The sequence below is a fragment of the Dendrobium catenatum genome, unplaced genomic scaffold, assembly GCF_001605985.2.
Source record: "Dendrobium catenatum unplaced genomic scaffold, ASM160598v2 fragScaff_scaffold_313, whole genome shotgun sequence".
Lineage (NCBI taxonomy): Eukaryota > Viridiplantae > Streptophyta > Magnoliopsida > Asparagales > Orchidaceae > Dendrobium > Dendrobium catenatum.
Window position 1 is genome coordinate 3019311 of NW_021318775.1, and position 22925 is coordinate 3042235.

The following is a 22925-nucleotide window of genomic DNA, read 5'->3' on the forward strand; positions in this document are numbered from 1 at the left end:
CATTGCTCTTACGGGGAGAAAACTGACCTGATCGTCCCGTACGAACTATATTCGTCCCGGACGATCAGTATAAATTTTGTAATTACACATAAAACAATAATATTTGAAATTATCAAAACTATACAAGTTGCAAGAATGTAACATATGCAAATAGCAACTCTTTTAACAACAAGTAATTTTACTTTGCCAATTTTTTTATAGTAATTTTACTTTGCCAATTTTCCATTACTCTTCGCCATAGTATTTTTATTATAATATTTTACTTACATAATTTGTTTTTGTAGTTTTTGGTCATCAGTTAAAATCTTTAAGAAATTGGTACATGTCGATACAAGAATTTTTAGATCGTCATGTGTCTATTTTGCAAATCAATTTCATCAATATTTTTTTAAATAAAATTATTTATTTTATGATACTTTTCTATAATTTTTTAAGTCAAAAAATGATTTATTTGAATTTTATACTAAAGAATTAATTAAATTAAATATTATAATAATATTATAATAAAAATTTATTAAAATATCTCAAAGCATTATAAAGAAGTTTTAAAATCTCTTTTTCCTTAATAGTTTGGATAATAGAGAGCCATAAAAGAGAATGTGAGGAGAGAGAAAGGAGAAATTTAAATTTGGAGGCCGGAAAGAGATTATCAGCAGTCAGGTCAATTGGATAATTACTCGTCTCGAGCAACATTTATCTTATTTTTTATTTCAATGATTTTGTATTTTTAGTATTTTTATGATCAAATTTGTGTTTCTATTACGAAAAAATACGAATAATTTTGTAGTTGTAAAACTTTTACCGTGTAATATTTTGTATGTTATAAAAATCATAATTATGAGCATTTTAAATATTTATTTGAAATTTTTCATTAAATGATTTTGAAAATACAGCGATTTTTGCCTACCTAGAAAATTATTTTGACGTTTAAAAATAATAGTGTAGTGCAATTAAAGTTTTAAAATATAGTTTTATACAATTCTTGATATTTAGGTAATTCTTTGAAAAATAAATATTTTTACCTAATAGGATTTTTTGTTGTCTATTGTTATGACGTTTTGGGCATTTTCTAAATTAAGCTCAATTATATTTTATATGTTTCAATGCATTAAAAATTAATGTAGATATATGATTAAAATTATTGTTATAATACTATGATACTATTGTGTGTAAGAGATAAGTAAATACTAGTTGACCAGTTAGTTCGAGACTGATTGACCTGTACATGATGGTGGGCCAATAGGATTTTATTATGTAGATACTATCTGGCATGTACACTAGGTTCACCTAAATAGTGACATTCTTGCATGCACTAAGTAGAGAGATTTCTACTTCTGAAAAAGTCAATAAAGTTTTGAGATGCTTATATAGTTCTTATGATGCTAAAATCACTTCAATTATTGAGTCCAAAGATTTAAACGTTTATTCAATTGACAATTTGCTTGGGTCACATGTTGCTTACGAGCAAGAAGTCAGTCAAAGGCAAAATGATGCAGGAGAGGAGCGAACGGTGGCTCTTAAAGCAAATAACTCAGAAAGTGAAAGTTCAGCAATGGAGGAAGATGACGATATAGCCTTGATGACCTGACAATTCAAGAATTTTCTGAAAAAAAAAAACAAATGTGTCATCAAAACAACTGGAACAAAGGTAAAAGATCAAATAATACTAAATTTTCATCTAACACGATTTGTTTTGAGTGCAGAAAACCAGATCACCTCCAAGCTGATTGCCCAAACGTAAAGATCCATCCAACTAAGAAGAAGGGCGAGGAGAAGCCAAAATATAAGAAAGGGAAGCTGAAGACACATAAGGCATTTTGGGCCGACTCTGCCTCAAAATCGTTAGAAGAAGAAGCAGAGGAGGAGGTAATGAATTTGTGTTTAATGGCTAACAATAATGTTGATCAATCAGATCAAGACGAGATATGTCAACTTTCATATGAAGATTTGTTGGTTATTTCTTAAAAAATCCATGATTCGTATATAAAGTTAAAGAAAATGTATGCTAATCTTAACGTTGAATTTAGTTCTTTACAAATTGAGCATGCTAATTTTGTTAAAGAATATTCTGATTTAGATAGAGATCACATATCCCTGCTTGTGAGTTTGATGCATTAAATAAGAAGCATATTTAATTATCTGATGCATATGATTCCTTGAAGACATCGCATATTGAATTAGAAAAAGAGTTTAAGAAATTAGATGAACTTGCATGGGAAATACATAACAATAAACATCAGCTAAAAGTGGAAGTAGCAACTTATGAATATGAAAATAAAGCATTGAAAGCAAAACTGATAGCATTTGAAAATTATAAACCATCATCCCCATTAGCCCAAACGAGCAAATCCCCAGCATTGCATGCATCACACAACTTTAAGAAGAGGCATCACCACCCACATAGGTTAGTGAACCCATTTCCCGGTATTATGTGCTTGTCTTATGGCATGCAAGGTCACATAGCCCGCACTTGCACGATTCATCGTAGGACACACCGAGTGTGGAGACCTAAATTGCATTCATCATAGCATAGCATGCATACGTCTCATTCATGCACACATAAGGAGGAACTCAAACTCACTTGGGTTCCTAAATCTAACCTTTGAATGACTTTGTAGGGGTGCTCTCACGAAAGACCTAGTGAGAGCATGTGGTACTTGGACAATGGCTGCTCGAGACATATGACTAGAGACATGAAGAAGTTCATTACACTAGAGACCAGGATTGGCGGCAAGGTGACTTTAGGAGACAACACCACCAGGAAAGTGGTAGGCTCAGGTATTGTTGGAAATGCTAAAAAAAATTTCATTAAAATTTTTTTATTAGTTGATGGTTTAAAACATAATTTGTTAAGCATTAGTCAATAATGTGACAGGTTTTGATATAAAATTTCTTTCTGACAAAAGCTTGATTAGCTTAAATGATAAACATATATTAGAAGGAAAACGAATAAACAATATTTACATGTTAGATCTTAATTGCATTAAAAAATTAAATTCACTATATTTAAAAATAATAATGAATGACTCTTGACTATGGCATATAAGACTATGCCATGTTAGCATAAAAACATTCAGGAATATCACTCAGAAAAATCTAGTTAGAGGCGTACCTAAGTTAGACTTCACTAATGATCATCTATGTGATGTCTGCCAACTAGGAAAATAAGTAAAATCATTATTTCATCCAATCAAGGATGTGAATATATCTAGGCCACTAGAAATCCTTCACATGAATCTATTTGGTCCCGTTAGCATGGCTAGCCTAGGTAGGAAAAATTATTGATTGGTGATTGTAGACGACTTCTCTAGATTCACTTGAGTAAGATTCCTAGCACATAGAATGAGTCGTTTAAGTAATTTCGAATTTTCTTCACTTTGATTCAATAGAAATTAAGATGCAATATCACAACAATCCATAGTAATCATGATGGAGAATTTCACAATGAAAAATTTGAATTATTCTGTCAAGAGATAGGAATAGAGCATAACTTTTCTATCCCTAGAACCCCTCAACAAAATGGAATAGCCGAGAGAAAGAATAGAACCTTGGTAGAAACTGCTAGAGTAATGTTAGCTGAGTACACTCTTCCTAGATATTTTTGGACATAAGCGGTGAACATTACGTGTTATGTCTTAAATAGGGTAAACATTAGGTCGAACTTAAATAAAACACTCTATGAACTCCGTAAGGGTCGGACACCGAATCTCTCGTACTTGCATGTCTTTGGCTACAAATGTTTTATCTTAATCAATGAAAATTCTCCTTTAGGAAAATTTGATCCCAAGACCGACGAGGGTATCTTCTTAGGTTATTCATCTGTAGGTAAGGCCTATAGAATCTTCAATAAGAGAACCCTAATAGTAGAAAAGTCCACCCATATAGTATTTGATGAATCAGATAAATCCTCTGAACCTAAATTTGAAGAATATGAGGTAGAGGCTATTCATGGAGTAGAAACTATGACCATAGGAGAAAGGGGAGAACCTCATGAAGACTTGCCTAGAGAATGGAGATACTTTTCTAGTCATCCTAAAGAATTAATCTTAGGAGACCCATCAGAAGTTGTGAGAACTAGGCACGAACTTAGGAAGGACGTTAGTCATTCTGCATTTATTTTTATGATAGAACCCATAAGTATATATCAAGCATTAGGAGATGAATTATGGATCCTAGCAATGCAAGAAGAATTAAAGCAATTTACTAGGAATGATGTATGAGAATTAGTCAAGAGACTTAAACAGCAGTGTAGTGGGAACAAAATGGGACTTTAAAAATAAGGTTAATGACTCAGAAACCATAGTAAGAAATAAGGTCATACTAGTAGCTAAGGGGCATAACCAGATTGAGGGCATAGACTTTGAAGAAACCTTTGTCCCAATAGCTAGACTATAAGCCATAAGGGTGCTCTTAGCCAAAAAATTATTAGGTCAGGTGACCTGATCTCTACGTCCGGTAGCCAATAATATGTCGCCACGTGCTCTTACTCTTTACCGTGCAGCCCGACGACCCGTCTCGCACCAGAATCCGGGATTACTATGTTCGCGTATTGCTCGGTATTGCTAGGTATTACTCGGTATTGCTTGGCAATAACAAGAAATACCGCTATGTGAAGACCAATACCGAGTAATACCTAAAAAAACTCGGTATTGCTCGGTATTGGTCTTTACAGAATGGTATTTTTCAATTTTGTCGAGCAAAATCGACCAATACCTAGTAATACCGAGCAATACGCAAACTCTAGGGTCCATTCCGGATCGGGTTGTCGGGCCGCGCGGCAAATAGTGAGAACACGTGACGTCTGTTTACTGCTCACCGAATATAGGCTACGTCAGGTTATTGGACCAAATAAAATTTCCTTATCCTTTGTTTGTTTCAAGGGTTTTAAGTTATATCAAATGGATGTTAAGAGTGCTTTTCTAAACAGGGTAATCAAAGAAGATGTTTATGTTGAGCAACCTCCCGGATTTGAAAACTCACAATTTTCAAATCATGTATTCAAATTAAAAAAGGCATTTTATGGGTTAAAGTAAATACCTAGAGCTTGGTATAAAAGACTTAGCTCATTCTTACTAGTTAAAGGATTTGTTAAGAGTAGTATAGACACCACCCGCTTTCTACAAAGGGTAAAAGATGAAATTCTCATCATTTAGATTTATGTAGATGACATTCTGTTTGATCTTTAGATAAGACATTGTGTGATGAATTCTCAAAAATAATGAGTAATGAATTTGAAATGAGCAAGATGGGAGAGTTGAATTATTTTCTTGGGTTTAGTGTAAAACAAATAGAAGATGGAATGTTCCTTAGCCAAATTAAATACATCAAGGATATTCTGAAAAAGTATGAAGTGGACAATGCTAAGGTCATGAACACTCCCATGAGTTCTACGATTCAACTAGACAAAGACTCAAATGAAAAATCAATAGACCAGAAGAAATATAGAGGAATAATTGGATCTCTCCTCTATTTAGCTGCCAGTAGACCGGACATGATGTTTAATGTATGCCTCTGTGCCCGATTCTAAGCTGACCCTAAAGAGTCTCACTTGACTGCCGTCAAGAAAATCCTTAGATAGCTACTAGGCACCTCAAACTTAGGAATTTGGTATCTTAGGAACAACACCTCATCTAAAATCTTAGGGTACTCAGATTCTGATTTTGTAGGATATAGAGTAGATAGGAAAAGCACCTCTAGCACCTGTCAATTCATAGGAACATCCTTAGTTTTTTTGGTCCAGTAGGAAGCAAAATTCAGTAGCTCTTTCCCTGCTGAGGCAAAATATATAACTGTAGGAAGTTGTGTTGCACAAGTGCTATGGTTGAAACAACAACTTCTAGATCTTGGATTACCCGTAGGAACCATCCCAATTATGTGTGACAACACTAGTGTAATTTGCATATCCAATTCAACACTCTCGAACAAAATATATAGATATTAACATCACTTCATAAGAGATCATGTAGCCAAGGGAGACATAAAATTGCACCATATAGCTACAGGAGATCAATTGGCAGACATTCACAAAACCACTAGCCTATAACACCTTTAGCATGTTGAGGACAAAATTAGGTGTCATAGACATTCACGCATGAGTAAAAAAAAATTACAAAAAAAAAAAATGGTCTAAGCTGTTTCCTGATAGCCACACACTCACCTCACTGAACTCCCAAACTAACCAATTTTCTGTCCCCATCGTACTGTATGATTCACCTTCGTAATGTACATTCTATACAAAATACACAGATCATAGCCCTCTGTTCAACCAACAATCCAGATTCAATTTCTGATCTGCATATTATATTGTACGATTCTCTTCGTAATGTACGATGCACGTGGCCGTGCATTCAAATCATTTGGTATGATATAATTGTCCTTCGTACTGTACGATATCTCCATTTTATACTGTACGATCCAAGTGTACAAATGGATTGAGACGAATTAAACTCGGTCAGTACGATATTATTGCACTTCGTACTGTACAAACACCCGTTCGTACTGTACGAACCTTTTCGTCAAATGTCGTACTGATGACTCCTCGGAACGAAAGTAATTCCTTCAGATCGTATGGTACGATACTGATCGTACTATGCAATTTGACCACCTTTTTCCCAACCGTTCGTCCAAACGAAATAAGTGTCTGATCGTACTATACGATACTCAATCGTACTGTATGAACACTCAAGAATCCTATAAATAGGAGGGGAAACTAGATCATTTCACTCAACCTCTCCTCACTCCACTTGTCTTCACTTGTTACTACTCAATGGCGAGCTCAAGAAAACGAGGTCGAGTCGTCCCGGGAAACTCCTCTTCCTCTTGTCGCCATGAAGATCGTTTTTTATCTGCTAAGGATGGGAGGCATACTATAAGTTCAAAGCATGCAAGATAACTCCTCGTATGCTAAATCAAGCAGCCCTCAACTTTGATGTGATGAGCCTCTTTGCTTCCACTACCTTCTAATTTCTTCTCACCCTGGCCTTTTTGTTCAATTCTGAACTCCTCTATGAATTTCTTGCCAATCAGAGGATAAATATAGACAACCTAAACCTCACTTCCTTTATCGGCCATCAAAATATAGAAATCACCAAAGCAGACCTTGCTCAATATATCAGGCTTTCTACTAAAGGACCTCGAGCCCACTCTTTCATAACAAATAAATTTGACTGGAGTTCTGTCAATTTGGTTTTTAAAAAAGTCGCTTTGAACCAACACCAACCTCTTGTCCAGTCCTTAACCCAAAATGCCCGCATCATCCAACATGTTCTTAGGACATCCATAATACCCAAAGCTAAAGATAGGATATGCATGACCCCAATCCTGTCTGTTGTCACCTACCTAATTATGTCAAATACTAGATTTGAAGAAGCCGATTTAATTATTGACTATATCCGGAACATGACCCAAATTTTCCTTCCTAGCACCCACAGAAAACTCAATTTAGCCCTCGGCCATCTCGTAAGATACATTCTTCACCACAAATACTAGTTAGCCTATCCTGGAGAACCTAAAAATTTTCCTATTTTCTATATGGATGCCTCCTTCCGTATCTTGTTTCATCAGGGACAAGTGCATGATGAGCTGAATTTTGATATAGAAGGGGAGGCTGCTCCAGCAAGAGAGCCTGCTCCACCAAGAAGACCTGCTCCACAAAGAGGACATGCACCTGCTTATCCTCACGACATTCAACGACTGGACCAACTAGAAACCCGGTTTGACTCTCATATCCGAGAACAACACCAACAACACGAGGAGGACATGCAATGGTTCGGGGAAAGATTTATTTCAATTGATCAACAGTTCGCGTCCATCCATCACTTCTTTCAACCACCTCCACCACCAACTGATCAAGATCCTCTTTGACTAAGTCACTGTCTGATGTGTTTTAAGTTTTTTTGTACTCCTATTTTTGCTGATGTCAAAAGGGGGAGAAGTTTGTCTACCTTAGTTATGCTTTCATGTTGCATATCATATTTTCTGTTCTAGTTTCTAACTTAAAATGAAATGCATGTTTTTTTCATGTTCATGTTTTTATTCATGTTTTTATTTATGTTTAATAAAAAAATTATATTATCTTGCCTATCGAAAAATATTATTTGATATTATCAAAAAGGGGAAGATTTTTACAGTCTATGACCCCTAGGCTGAGATTTTGATGATGACAAATAATGTTGATTAAATTATCTTATTATTCATTGAATATTTTGAATGTTATTATTGTATGTGAGTACTAATATTTCAGAAAGATCACTTATTGCTCAAGACAATAGAAGACTCGATACTAGGTAGAATAGGATGTGAAGGAGTCTATAACTTTATATTTTTTATTTTGTTTGTCTCTTGAGAGTTTTTTTAAGGGAAAAAATTTTTTTTTATAGATCGTACTGTACGATTTTAAATCATACTGTACGAAACACTGTGGCTCAAACGGCTATATTATGTGAACTAATCATATTGTATAATCACGATCATATTATACGATTCGTTTTCAATTCGAAACCCTAGTCGCCAGATTAATTTAAACAAGTTTTTAAATCATTGAATTTTGAATTGATCTTACTGTACGATCCTATCGTATTGTACGAATATTTGAATACTTGCTAAAATTAACCCATATGGTTAGTTAATTAAATAAAGGCTTGATTAATGGTTGGTGATCGTACTGTATGACATGGTTCAAACCGTATGATGAACCGAGGTTATTTTTTATCATCCCGAAGATCATACAGGACGATCTCTTGATTTTTGAACTAATTGTATCGGACGATGTATACATCGTACCGGACGACTTGAAGATTTTAACTGATCGTACTGTACAAGTTGGATCGTACCAAACGATGAACAAAGATGAATTTTGGTCTTCCCAACGTTCGTTCTATATGAACAGAAGAAGTTTACCACATCGTACTGGATGATATTTGTATCATACTATACAATGTAGTTCATAATAGTTGCTTGTTGGTACTCCATACCAGGACGAAAGCTATTTTGAACTGATCATACTGTACGATCTATGATTGTATTATACGAATAGAAATAGCTAAATTGAAAATCTTAGAGTTTCTTGGAGCCTGATATTTAAGTAATGCTTTTGTCTCTTGAAACAAGAGAGAGGAACGTGACAAAGGAAGGGAACTCTTGAGAGGGAGCCTCTTGAAGGGATTTAGGGCTTGTGAGAGGAAGGAGAATGTGAGTTTGTGAGGGAGAAGTGTGAGGGATCACACGGTTTCTCCAAGCCTGTTGCACGCTTGCTCCTCCTATGGCCCGGGCAAATCTTGTGGGAGCTCTCTAGAGGAAAAGCTTTCAAGGTCAACATCCTCAAAAGTCCTATGCCTTCTTCAGAAGAGAAAAATGAGAAGGTCCGATGCCGTCACCGGGAGGGTGAAAGTGAGTTTATGTAAAGGCTTCTCCACCTTGCTGTGGGGGAAGAAGGAGAATTACTTTTGAGTAGTAAAATTCCCGGAGTGGAGGAATCTGGGGAGTGGACTTAGGTCAAATGACTGGACCACTATAAATCTTCTGGTGTGTTTTTTCCATTTAACGCACTTCATTTTCTTTTTTGCATCTTACAATTGCTATAACTGCTTGGTGAGAATTCTATTTTAGAACTTTGTTGTGTAATTTAAAATTTTATCATCATTGTTACAATCTTGTTTTAATCACCAGCTTTTGCTTCAAGTTATTTTTTTGAAAATTACAAAAAATTTAGAACTCATGTTTAGGATTTGTTCTTAATTTAAAAAATATCAATTCACCCCCTCTTGATGCATCTCGTACTTTCATTAGCATCATCATCATTATTTGATCTATCATCTCAGTCATTTTTTCATTTAATATTTAAGTTATCATCAGCCTACCCCAGTTTAATCAAAAGCCTTCAAGCCAATAGAGTGAGATCAGTGTGGGTTACTATAATCTCTCTTCTTCTCTCCATGGTCCCTATAGCTATGATAGGTAGGTCTCCCCTCTCTTTTGTGGTAAACAGAGACTTATGGTGAACACATAGTGTGCGCCTCAAAGTCCTTGAAGTGGGAGAAGATGTTGGAATGTGGGTGGTTTCCCACAACCCAGAGCTTTTTATAAGAAATTATATTTTGGTAGAATGTAAGGCAAATTAGACAAACCTCCTATCTTATGAATGTAAGATGCATTCTATTGGCCTCGAAAAAATGCAATCTATGATGCAACCTCTATTATTAAGGGACGAAGAAAAGTATGTTTGGCATGAACCGCAGGTACGTTCAATTTAAATTCTACCATTTTATTGATTTTGTTCATATTATGCATGCCACTATGGTTGGACCATCTTGGTGACTACCCAATAAATTAGGTAAATGGGAATTTGTGAGGAAAACTTTATTGTAGTCAATGGATAGCTTCCTACAAATCTTGTAAGAATAAGGCAGAAATTGTGTCATCATAATGATTCAGTTTCTCATGGAATTAATTTCTCCATTTAAAGTTGTTCGCTTGATAGTAGTTTAAGAAGAAAGCTATTAATCAACTACCAATAGCAGTTCTGATAGAGATCCATCATAACCAGGATGAAAGCTAGCAATCAGCTAAATGATGCCACAAGGTCTAAGAAGCCAAGCAAGGATTAATAATAAACAGAGTTGCTAAGTACTTCATTTAAGTAAGAACAAGCAAAGTGAACTACCTTTCTTAGAAGACCACGGACTTCTTCCTTTTCAATATAAGTAACACCTACATGAGAATTAAAAAAAAAAAGGAGAAATATCAAGCCTCACAAATTTTGTATGAAATGATTATTTAACCCTTTATCACCATTGATCAGCTGAGATAAAAATCACCCAGAAATGCCGACTAAACTAAATTCGTTGATATGGAAAGCGTAGGTACAATTGCCGATGCCAACGCAATGCATTAGAGGAACACCAACAAAGACAAAAAAAAAACTGGATTATGGTGCATCCTTCTTTTGTATTACAAACAATATAAAATGATTAAATGAAAGAAAACCATCCATCTTTCTCATTAGTGATGCATTGAGGTAAATATTTGGCAACAAAATCCTAAGGAACCAAACATTTGGAACTTTTGAGATGATTGATTACAAGGCCAATTTCGCCTACCCTTTTTTATGTTAAAAAGGAAAATTATTTAATTAAAAGCATAAATTAATATACCTATATGGTCCTACAGAAGGAAAGAGCCCTTTTCCTAGAGAACTTTATTTTTCAATATACTTCCATCATTAACTCAATCAAAATTAAAACTGTTGATTCATCTCCATCAATTAAACTAGGTAGAATATGGTTTAGATTGTGTATTACCACGTTTCATTTTTCTGAAAGTATTCAAATTAAATGAAATTTCACAAGTGCCTGTCATTTCATTTGGGTCAATAAATTCGATTCTCAAAAAATACTCAAAATACTAAGTATTTTTGTATCATTAAAAGTGCACCAATCTTTATTTTTCTTATGGTTGATAACTAATTGAATAAAAAATTCTTAAAACTTTTGTTCTTAATGTTTCAATATGTTATGATCACTGGTGATGATTTTCATTTAAGAAGGTCTATAATCAAAATGTAATCGGTAGAAACATTGTGGTGGCTTGTATGTGAGGAAAATAAGTATTCTGCATCTTTTATTTTTACATCTATAGTCTTATAAGGACTTCAAATCCAGTATCATGCAATTAATCTTCAACTATAACATAAAAATTACGCATAGATAAAATTTTACTAACCTTGATGATAGGATAACATATATAAGCCAACTCAAAAGTCTAGGTTTACTCACGTATTTCGCTAATAAAAGCATTCTATTACCATCTATAATCATTTGCAGCCCACTTAACGCCATGTCAGTTAAAAGACTCAACAATTCACACATGAAAAAACGTGATTATCAACTTCTGCCATCAAAATCAGCCATCGAGATAATTTTGATGCATCCAATTGATAATCAAACGTTCATAAATAGTGGATTACACTAGTTTAAAAGATGTCAAAGAAAATGGATGATTTTGTGCTTACATTCAAATGACATAACATCAAAATTTAAATGGGAGGAGAAAAAGTTATATATATATATATGTGTGTGTGTGTATGTGTGTGTATATGCGTGCATGTGTGTAGATTAATCTATAGAGAGAGAAAAAGATTAAAATGGTCCCTAATTATATTAAAGGAACATTTTGGTCCCTCGGGTCCTTAAAAAGGAACCTAAATAGTCGCATGGGGGACTGTCTTAATTCCTTTTTAAAGAATTGACGGATCAAAATGATCCTTTAAAGTAGTTGGAGACCATTTTGATTTTCTCTTATATATTATCATATTCCCAATATATATTAAAACGGCTAACCCAAGATCAATAAACGAAAAGAAAAGCCATCCTTACTTGGGTATCTACCACATTGTGCAATTTGATATCGTACTGAAAATATAAGGCCTGCACAACAAATAGGAAAGTGAATCTATAATGAACTTTTTACAAATAGGCAGCACAAAGAAACAAACGGAGGCAGAAGAAATAAAATCAATTAAAACCTCACTATCCCTCTTGCAGTCATGGATGACTTTTGTAATGTAACTAGACTCTAGCGCTGGTTTACAAGCTCGCACAAGTGCATCTCCACCTTCAATGGTATCGACCAAGTATATGGCATCTGTAAATGCTAGCTAGACAATAGGGAGTAAGCCAAAAATACCCTTATAAGCTACTGAGCTAAAAAATAGTATAAAAAAAGAATATTCGACTTTTACTCAAACAGTTCCACAAAATCTGATATCCTAAAAACATAATGTTTATATTTATATTCAAAGAAATTCTATTAATCATAACAGAGATAGAGTTGACAGAAATGAAGATAAAAAGTTTAGAAATGAGATAGGGAACTACCATGATTTTGAGATCAAAGTAGATGAAGCCAAAAAAAGTTTCAGTACTACCTGACTGGCTTGGAGAGCCCTAGCACAATAGAACTTACTCTATTTCTGAAGGCAAGCTGACAAAGCATGTCCAACCAACAACAGGATCAAGATTTAATTTAAAGGTCAATTCTCAATGTAAAAAAATTAACCAAATAGAATTCAAAGTTAGACCTTCATCCAAGGATTCATGTTTCCAGAGGAATATGGACTTATGAATGGGTTGGTTTCCACAAACTACTCTCAAATCAAACATTTAGACCAAATATAGGCAATCAACAGCAAACCTTGAATTACTTGCCAAAGCTTCAGTCTAACATAATCATGTACTTTGCCAATTGGGATCATGAATCAACGCCAATGCAAGCCAACTATGACCCAATTAATTTATATATTATTAACTATAGTCGGACACAACTTAAGGGGGTTAGGGCTTAATTGGCATATAGATGAGCCTTCGATTGGAAGTGTTGGAATTAAGGTTAGGCCACTTCACTTCATCCCTGACTAATAGTTGCATTTCAGTTCTTAAATGTATAAAGTGGTGCAATTTAAACAAATGACACATAATTCCAAAATTGACCAAACAGAGAGAGCATGACCTGTCCTTTTTATGTCAGCAAAGATGACGTGCATCAACAAGAAACTTTGGTATATATTGATATGTTTGCATACTAGCATTGTGTTAGGAAATACTTGAGAAATCCAAGTAATCTCTAACAAGAGAGAAGAAAACAGCAAATGAACAAGATTCGGATGGGAAAATTCAGCAAAACCAGCACCTTATGATTGACGGAAACCAAATAAACAAACAAGATACAATAGATCCTCAATTTGAGAGGAGGATCTTCTCTCCCAATCCCTAGAAGAAATCTAGGGCCCAAGACTTCAAGACAAGAACTCTCAAAACAGTCACCAAAACATGTATAACCCTAACCCTAAACAATTCTTGCTATTTAATCCCTCCTTCCCTAATTTCAAACACCGGATTCAAACTTTTCCCTCCCATTCCTAGCCGCCCCCCTCTTTTCCCTAAACGGCTTGCCTAGTGGGCCCCACTAGGCTAGGGTGGCACCATAAAGGGGGCGGCTTGTCCGCCTCCTGTAATAAAGAACCAGCCTTTGGGCCGGTTCAAGGAGAACTGGCCTAACAATACCATCCTCCCAACGAAGAACCTTGTCCTCAAGGTGAAAAGAGCGAAACTAGTACTTCACCCTCTCATAAGGCTCCCATATCGCCTCGTAATTTGGAAGATTCTTCCACTTGATCAACACCTCATTTTCCCTTCCCTCTCCCTGGTGCACCCCTTGCAACTCAAAGGTTTCCAACATCACCTCCAAGTCCTCTGTTAATGTTGTTGGTAGCTCAAAACTGGTTGCATGATCCCCAATCACCCTCCTTAGTTGTGAGACATGGAAAACAGGATGTATGTTTGTTATTGCAGGCAACTTCAGCTTGTATGCCACCTCCCCTATCCTATCCAGTACTTCAAAAGGCCCAAAAATCTTAGAGCAAGCTTCTCATTCATTTAATTGGCGACGGTCTTCTGCCCGTAAGGTCGAAGTTTTAAAAATACCCTTTCCCCCACTTCAAATTAGATATCCTTCCTCTTCCCATCGACTTGCTTCTTCATAATCTGCTGAGCCCTCAGTAAATGCCTCTTTAGTTCTTCCAACACCCCGTCCCTTTCCTCCAAGTACTCCTCTATTGATGAAACTGGGATACTTATATGCCCAAAATGAACCAAGTGAGAAGGATCTCTTCCATACAACACCTTGAATGGGGTCATCTGAGAAGCAGAATAATATGAAGTATTGTACCAATACTCCGCCCATGCCAAACACTTGCACACTGCTTGGGTGTCTCTGACACAAAGCATCGTAGGTATATTTCCAAGCTTCTTTTGACCACTTCTGTCTGGCCATCTGTCCGTGGATGGTAAGTCGTGCTCCTCTTTAATACTGTCCCCTGTAGCCTTAATAGCTCATTCCAAAATGGTTGAGAAATACCTTATCTCGATCTGATACTATGGACTTTCGTATCCCGTCTAAGTAGACCACCTCTCGGATAAAAGTTGATGCCACTGTCACGGCGGTTTAGGGATGTCGTAGAAGAATGAAATGAGCATACTTGCTCAATTTGTCAGCTACTACCAAGATAATTGTGAATTCCTCTAATCTGGGTAGCTCATCTATAAAGTACATGGATACCTCCTCCCACACTCATCTTGGTAAAGCTAAAGGTTGTAGCAATAGGCATGATCATGTACTCTTTTCTCTAACATATCTCACATCTGGCTACCCTCCCTTCCACATCCTTGTGCATTCTCTTCCAATATAGCTCTGAGGCAAGTCCCATGTATGTCTTCTGCACCCTTGAATAGCCTCCAATGGTGCTCCGATGAAAATCCTGGAGTAAGTGTGGGATGTGGACAGATGTCCTAGGCAGCACGAGCCTCCCCTGATACAACAGCCTCTCCCCATCTAGAGAATACACTGGATGGCTATTCCTTTCCTTCAGCAATTCCGCACTAATTTTTCCCAACCCCTCATCTCGTGTACCTTCCTCCTTAATGGCCTCCCAATCTAGCATCAACGGGACTGAGACTGCTATCGCCTGTAACTCTCCCATGCATCTAGACAACGCATCTGCTGCCTTATTCTCCATGCTTATTATATATTGTATTTCAAAGTCATGCCCCAGCAAGTTAGACAATCATCTATGATGTTCCTCAGTCACCATCCTTTGCTCCAACAAGTACTTCAAACTCTACTGATCTGTCCTAACAATGAAGTGCCTACCTAACAAGTATGGTCGACACTTCTGGATGGCTAACACAATGGCCATCAATTCCCTCTCATATACTAATTTCAGCCTAGCCCTAGCTGTTATTACCTGGTTGAAATAAGCAATGGGTCGTCAGCCTTGCATGAGTATTGCTCCCAATCCATACCCTGAGGCATCTATCTCCACTACGAAAACCTGGGTGAAATCTGGTAGAGCCAAACTGGTATCATGGTCATGGCCTTCTTCAAGCTCTCAAAAGCAGTTGTAACCGCCTCTCCCCATAAGAACCCATCCATCTTCAATTGTTATGTCAGTAGCCATGCTATGGGGTTGTACCTCTTCACAAACCTTCTGTAGTATCCAGTTAATCCAAGGAATCCCCTCAACTCCTTTAGATTTTTTGGCATTGGCTACTTTAGCAAGCCTCAATTTTAGCCTGATCCGCCGCGACCACCTCTTTAGAGACAATATGCTTCAAGTATTCCACATTGGCCTGGGAAAAGCAACATTTCTTCAGATTTGCCCTCAGTTAGTGCTTCTGCAATTCCTCTCGTACCCTACGCAAATGCTCCTAGTGATCATCCTCTGTCATGCTATAAATTAGGATATCGTCAAAAAATACTAACACAAATCGCCTAAAGACCTTGTTCATGAGTGATTGAAAAGTGGTTGGGGCGTTAGTGAGGCTAAATGACATCACAAGAAACTCATAATGCCCTTCTTGAGTTCGAAAAATAGTCTTTGGCACATCCTCTATTTTTATCCTGATCTAGTGGTATCCTGATTTCAGATTTATCTTAGAGAATATAACTGCCCCACTTAACTCATCCAGTAGCTTATCTATCACTAATATAGGAAATTTATCTAGCACCGTTTCCTTATTCGATACCTTGTAGTCAACACAGAACCTCCAACTCCCCATATTTTTTTTCTAACCAGTAGCACTGGACTAGAAAAAGGACTAACACAAGGCCTGATGATCCCTTCTTCTAGCATCTCTCTAATCAACCTTTCAATCTCATACTTCTAAAATTGTGAATATTATTAGGGCCTGACGTTGATGGGTGACACACCTTCCTTCAATGTGATAGAGTGTTCCTGCTACCTTGGTGGAGGTAAGCCTTGAGGTGGCAGAAAAAAACCTCACTGAATTGTTGAACTAGTGGTTGTACTGAAACTGGAATCTCCACTCTATCCTCCAGTCTGATACCTTCCAACCTGTGCAGCTCCACTAGGTAACTTTCCCCCACCTCCTGTATGCTCCCCACCTTTGTTTTAAGTGATACAAAGACCTTGAAAAGCCCAACATCTCCCTTTATCTCTATTGTTTACCTGCATCTCCCTTTATCTCTACTGTTTCCCCTTCCACCAACAGCTCCATCTTCAATGCCCCCCAGTTGACATTGGTGTCGCCCAAAGTCGTAGCCATTTTCATCCTAGTCATCCCTAGGATGACATCAATACTCCCCAGCTTCAATGGGAGGAAATCCTCCCTCGCCAGAACCTCCTCTATAGTTAACTCTATTCCTCTACAGATCCCCTGGCCCATCTCCACATTTCCTATACCCATCATTACCCCATATCGTCCTGTATCCACCAATATCATCCCCAAGTGTTTCACAACCAGGTTGGAGATGAAATTGTGGGTAGCTCCAATATCGATCAGCACTACCACCACCATATATGCTATCTCTCCATGTACCTTTATGATATGATTTGGGGTAAATCCTACCACGAAGTTCAGGGATACCTACGCCAATCTAAGTGCAGCTTCTCCTCCATCTATCCTTCTACCCCACCCTCACCTCCCTCCTCAATTTTCTCTTCATCACAAAAAGTGAGAACCTGAAGAGTTTGGTCCTTACATCTATGCCCTAGAGCATACTTCTCAACACACCTAAAACATAACTCCTTTGCCCTCTTCTCTTGCATCTCTTTTTCCACCAACCTCTTGAAACTTCGCCCACTTCCTCCTCCTACTGGCTTCTCCCTAGTGGTCTCATGAAATCCTCCTGATGCAAGCCCCTTAGGTGCTAAACGGGTGGTCGTCATTATGTACGAGCATCCTGAATTGTTGCTCCTAGCACCCCTCTCTAGATATCTATGATTCTCCACCAACTGCACTAGCTCCATTGCCTCGCCCAAGTCACGAGGTCTCATGACCCTCACCACCGCTCTAATCTCTAATCTGAGTCCCTTCATGTAGTTTCCTTACAGTATCGTCTCTGATAGTCCCTCCACCCAGCTGGCCAAGTACTCAAACCTCTCGTGATAGTCTACCACTGAGCCATCCTATTCCAATACAAAGAACTACTCATAGAACTCCCCTCCCCTACCGGTTCGAAAATGTTCTAGTAAGCACTCCTTGAACTCTCTCCAGTCTCGTATGGGCCTCTTCTGGTCCCTACACTGATACCACGAAAGCGCCTTCCCCTCCAAACATAGCCCTACTACTGTCAATTTCTCCTCCTTCGTGTGTCTATTGACAGTCAAATACCTCTCCACCTTGTAGATCTACTCATATGCGTCCTCCCCTTCAAAATTGGGCATCATCGGCTTCCATGCCTTCTGATCTCCACCATGTCCCCTTCTTCCTCTACAGTTACCCCATTCCCCAGAGCTCGGCCCTCCCCAAGTCTCCCGATCTTCCCTCCTACTTTCATACACAAACCCCTCTTCGCTTTCTCCCTTCTTTTCTTCAAAATCAGCCCCTTTTCTTCCATATTCCCCTTCTTTTCTTCCCCAACCAGCACCTAATGATTCATGCCCCTCATACCCATGTCCCCCACCATACCTTCGACCACTTTCCTTAATGATTTCCACCTTATTATCCTTCCTACGAAAATCAGAATTCGTAATTCTTCCCATGGGTCCCTTTGCCTCTAATGCCGTCGTTTGAATTTGAATTTCCAATAACTTCTTCGCCAACGCATGAAGATTAAAAACTTTATCTTCCACGGACGAAACCTTGCCTTCTATGGAGGAGATTCAATCTTCCACTGCAGCTTTTATTTGACTCATCTCTCCTTCGAGGCGTTCTTCCAAATGTATCTACCTTCTTAGCCGCCATTCGGAATTTTACCCCCATCAAAAATCTGAATTTTGATAAAAAACAATAAAAAATCTTTCTTCTGGCTGAAAGTCACCACTGATCGTTTCAGAAACCAACCCACAATTGGTCCCAAAATTCGCTCTGATACCAATTTGTTAGGAAATACTTCAGAAATACAAGTAATCCCTAACAAGAGAGAAGAAAACAACAAACGAACAAGATTCGCATGGCAAAATTCAGCAAAAGCAGCACCTTATGATTGAAGGAAACAAAATAAACGAAGAAACAAACAAGATACAATAGATCCTCAATTCGAGAGGAGGATCTTCTCTCCCAATCCCTAGAAGAAATCTAGGGCCCAAGACAAAAACTCTCAAAATAGCCACCAAAACATGCATAATCCTAACCCTAAACAATTCTTGCCATTTAATCCCTCCTTCCCTAATTTCAAACACTGGATTCAAACTTTTCCCTCCCACTCCTAGCCCCCCCCCCCTCCTTTTTTTCCCTAAACGGCTTGCCTAGTGGATCCCACTAGGCTAGGGTGGCACCATAAAGGGGGGCAGCTTGCCCACCTCTTGTAATAAAGAACCAGCCTTTAGGCCGGTTCAGGGAGAACTGGCCTAACACATTGACTCATGTTGGTGGAATTTTTGCTATCCTCAACAGCATGAAATATTTTGTGATGGAGTGGCATGTAGAAAATAATATATTATCCTGAATGATAAAAATATTATTTCACTATATACTTAATAACAAAGCTTACATTTTTTTTTAGATATTTTTTACTACTCAATATTGTTGGAGAATTTTTGTATCCTCAAACTGATTGCATAATTTACGATTGAGCACGGCATAAGAATACTGATATATTACCCCGAAGGGTAAAAATATCATTTCCTTATGGACTAAATGATAAAATTTACAATTTTAAACAGAGATTCCCTCATTCAATGTTTGGTCGAATGGAGTTTATTTATTTATGGGGTACAGACGTCCCATAGAGGCTATGGTTAATTACATCCCAAGCTTTGGCTTAAGAAGACTTTTGATTAAACTAGTGGTTTTCTTTCTTGGAAGTCATTTTAGACATTGGCTAAAGTTTGGTTTTTTTGTTTTATAATCCATGAAAGTCTTGCTTAAAGGGTTTTCGGCCTTTAGGAAATTCAAGGGAGGTGAAAAGATCAACTTAGAATTAAGTTTTAGAATAAGAGCAAAAGGAGGTGAAGTAGGAGCACTTAATTCTAAGAAATCTCAGAGATGATCGGACTATCCTATGTTGGGTTTTACATTTTAGAAGTCTAATCCTGTTTAAGTTGATATTTTCATTAGAGAGTTGGGGCTTACATTCCAACAACACTTGTTGAAGGGATTGCCCGAAAAGTGAGGGCTTATATAGTGATTTGAAATCAACTATTGCCTCAGACCCTAAAACTAAGGTGATGACTACCGATAGGTAGTTCCTCGAACCTAAGTCTAACGAATGCAAAAGGACTTATAAATTACACCTCACATGAGGCATAATCGGCCCGACTTCTGTATTTACTGTCCTACCTGGAAAGGACTGCCAGCTAAACCCTTCTAGTGGCTTTTAAAACCATGTATTCAAATCTCAATGCATATGAATAATGGGAAGGCTATTTTCATTTAGGAAGTAAGGCTTATAGCTTGGCTTTGAGGCCAAGATGCCGATTTATGTGGGTATGCATATGCTGACTCATAAATGCAGATTTTTATTATCTAGTCCTTAAGTGAGGGCTTTTCTATATGAGACACATTTGGGCTATGCATGTTTATTTTAATTTTTGAAAAACTTGGCTCTTTGAAGAGAGTCATGCAAATTTTCTTCTTAAAAAATTGTGGAGCCTAAATCAATTTTTAGATTGATTATATTTTAATAGGTAGAAAACTTATTTTGTCCTAAGAGCCTACTGCACCAAAGTCTAGGTCACACCTAAACAAACAAGAGAAGAAACTTATGAAAAAAGGCATGATTTTCTATTTCACACCCAGTAAATAATCAGACATGCCTTTATATATAAGTAAAGTGCAATGAATATAAATAAAGTCCAAGCTATTACAAATAGGTTTGACAACTGAGTTGTCTGCCATTATACAACTCAGTCAAATTATTATAGACTCTACTTATGGCGGTCTTCAAGCTTTAACTTTCAGAGAGGTCTTTAGACTTCACCTCCAAAAAGGTACATTCTTCCTCGATCCACCTTTTCTTCTAATCCAAACTGTACAAATTTTACATCCTAGATCTAATCAAATATATGATATAAAATGAAAAAGACACAAATTTGCAAAACAGAATTAGACGACAGTTTATATAATCATCATATCACATCCAAAATTGGCCTAGCACTTAGAGTGCTAAGCACCTGCTTCTACTTTATTGGTCATGCCTCTTGGGGTGTTTTAAGCAGCACCTGCAAGCAAACAATTATTAGAATAATCATGACTTATTTTACCCCCTTCTGGACATGGCCACCTGCACGAAAAACATATATATTTCTACACTAACCACTTAAGGGCAAGTGCACACAACGCAAACAATCCAAAAGAGCATTCACACCAAATCATCAATCACAAACGCACACAAAGAAAAATCCTAGTCCTAACATGCCTAAGGGGCCATGCACCTAAGTGTGCTAGGCTTGTGTTGTATGTCACACTAAGGGTGTTACACTTAGAGTTGGAGTCTAAGGAAAGGGGTCTCGAACATATAGCTTTGACTAGATGTTGGAAAGTTCTCACTAGCTTTTGGAGCTAAGAGGAGAAAGGATGCTTCTTTTAGCTTTGAGGCTAAAGAAGAGGGGGAGAATGAGAGTCCAACACATAGCTTTTGTGCCATTTGTTGGAAGGTTTTCCCTAGCTTTTGGGGCTAGAAAAAGAGTATGTGAATTCAACACTTAGCTTTTTGGGCTAAATGTTGAAAAAATCCCTTCAACCTTTGGAGTTAAGGAGAGGGGAAAAATACAACTTGTGTGTTGCAAACTCATGCATATGTCTTGAACATTTGTTGTTCCAAGGTAGGTATCCATTCTTCTAATTTTATCTTAGGAGAATGAGGTGATTCCTACAACTCTTGAGTTGTAGGAAAAAGAGGACTAATATGCAATTTATAAATTGCAAGTTGATTAATATTCCTTGAACATTTAATGTTCAAAGAGGGTAGCCACTTACTTTATGCTAAGTAAATGAAAATCACTCTTTGAATATTTAGTGTTCAAAGAGAGACATACATTCACTTAAATTGGAATAAGTGAATGATGGAGCACCCTTAGGATTTAGCTCCTGAGGCGTTGCTTATGTCCTTTTGAGCCCCTTTGGAGGTCATTTGGAGACCTCTATATGGGCTTTGAAGGCTATTAGCAAAAAAAGCATTTATTGGTTTTGTGTTCCAACAAAGAAAAGAAGAAACTTAGACTTTGACTCTAAGTTTTGCTTGTATCCCTTTAAGCCCCTCTAGAGGTTATTTGGGCACATCTATATGGGCTTTGAAGGCTTCTAGCAAAGAAAACATTGTTGGTTTTGTGTCTCCAATAAATGAAAAGAGGAAACTTAGACTTTGACTCTAAGTTTTGCTTGCATCCTTTTAAGCCCCTCTAGAAGTCATTTGGGCACCTCTATATGGGCTTAGAAGGCTACTAGCAAAGGAAACATTGTTGGTTTTGTGTCTCAAATAAATGAAAAGAGGAAACTTAGACTTTGACTCTAAGTTTTTCTTACATCCTTTTAAGTCCCTCTAGAGGTCATTTGGGCACCTCTATATGGGCTTAGAGGCTACTAGCAAAGAAAACATCGTTGGTTTTGTGTCTCCAACAAATGAAAAGAGAAAACTTAGACTTTAACTCTAAGTTAGAAGGTTTAAGCAATGATGTTATTGAAGTGTTAAGGGATTTCAAAGTATCATTGACTTCTTTGAACATAAGAATGTTCAAAGAAAGGCATACATCCTCCTTAATATGTATAAGGAGGATGAAGGGATAAAATGTAACTTATGAGTTATAAGGTCCATAAATATTCTTTAGGCATTCGATGTCCAAAGAAATGCTTCCATTTATCTAATTTGAGGCTAAGCAAATGAAAGGGAAGAATTTGAGATTTGGTCTCAAATTCAAGAATCTACAACATGATGTATTTAGGACTTTTTAGGAAAATCCACAATACAAATCA

At 37.1% G+C, this 22925-nt stretch overlaps 1 protein-coding gene across 1 annotated transcript in view; it reads right to left on the minus strand.

Moving 5' to 3' along the window:
* LOC110106269 (ribonuclease D) overlaps positions 1-22925 on the minus strand; it is a 71183-nt gene that overhangs the window by 6947 nt on the left and 41311 nt on the right. The window contains exons 3-6 of the mRNA XM_028693508.1: positions 12521-12652; positions 12372-12422; positions 10789-10798; positions 10661-10746 (exon numbers count right to left, since the gene is read on the minus strand). Coding sequence (XP_028549341.1) covers positions 10661-10746; positions 10789-10798; positions 12372-12422; positions 12521-12652 — 279 coding nt within the window. The remainder of the gene's footprint in view (positions 1-10660; positions 10747-10788; positions 10799-12371; positions 12423-12520; positions 12653-22925) is intronic.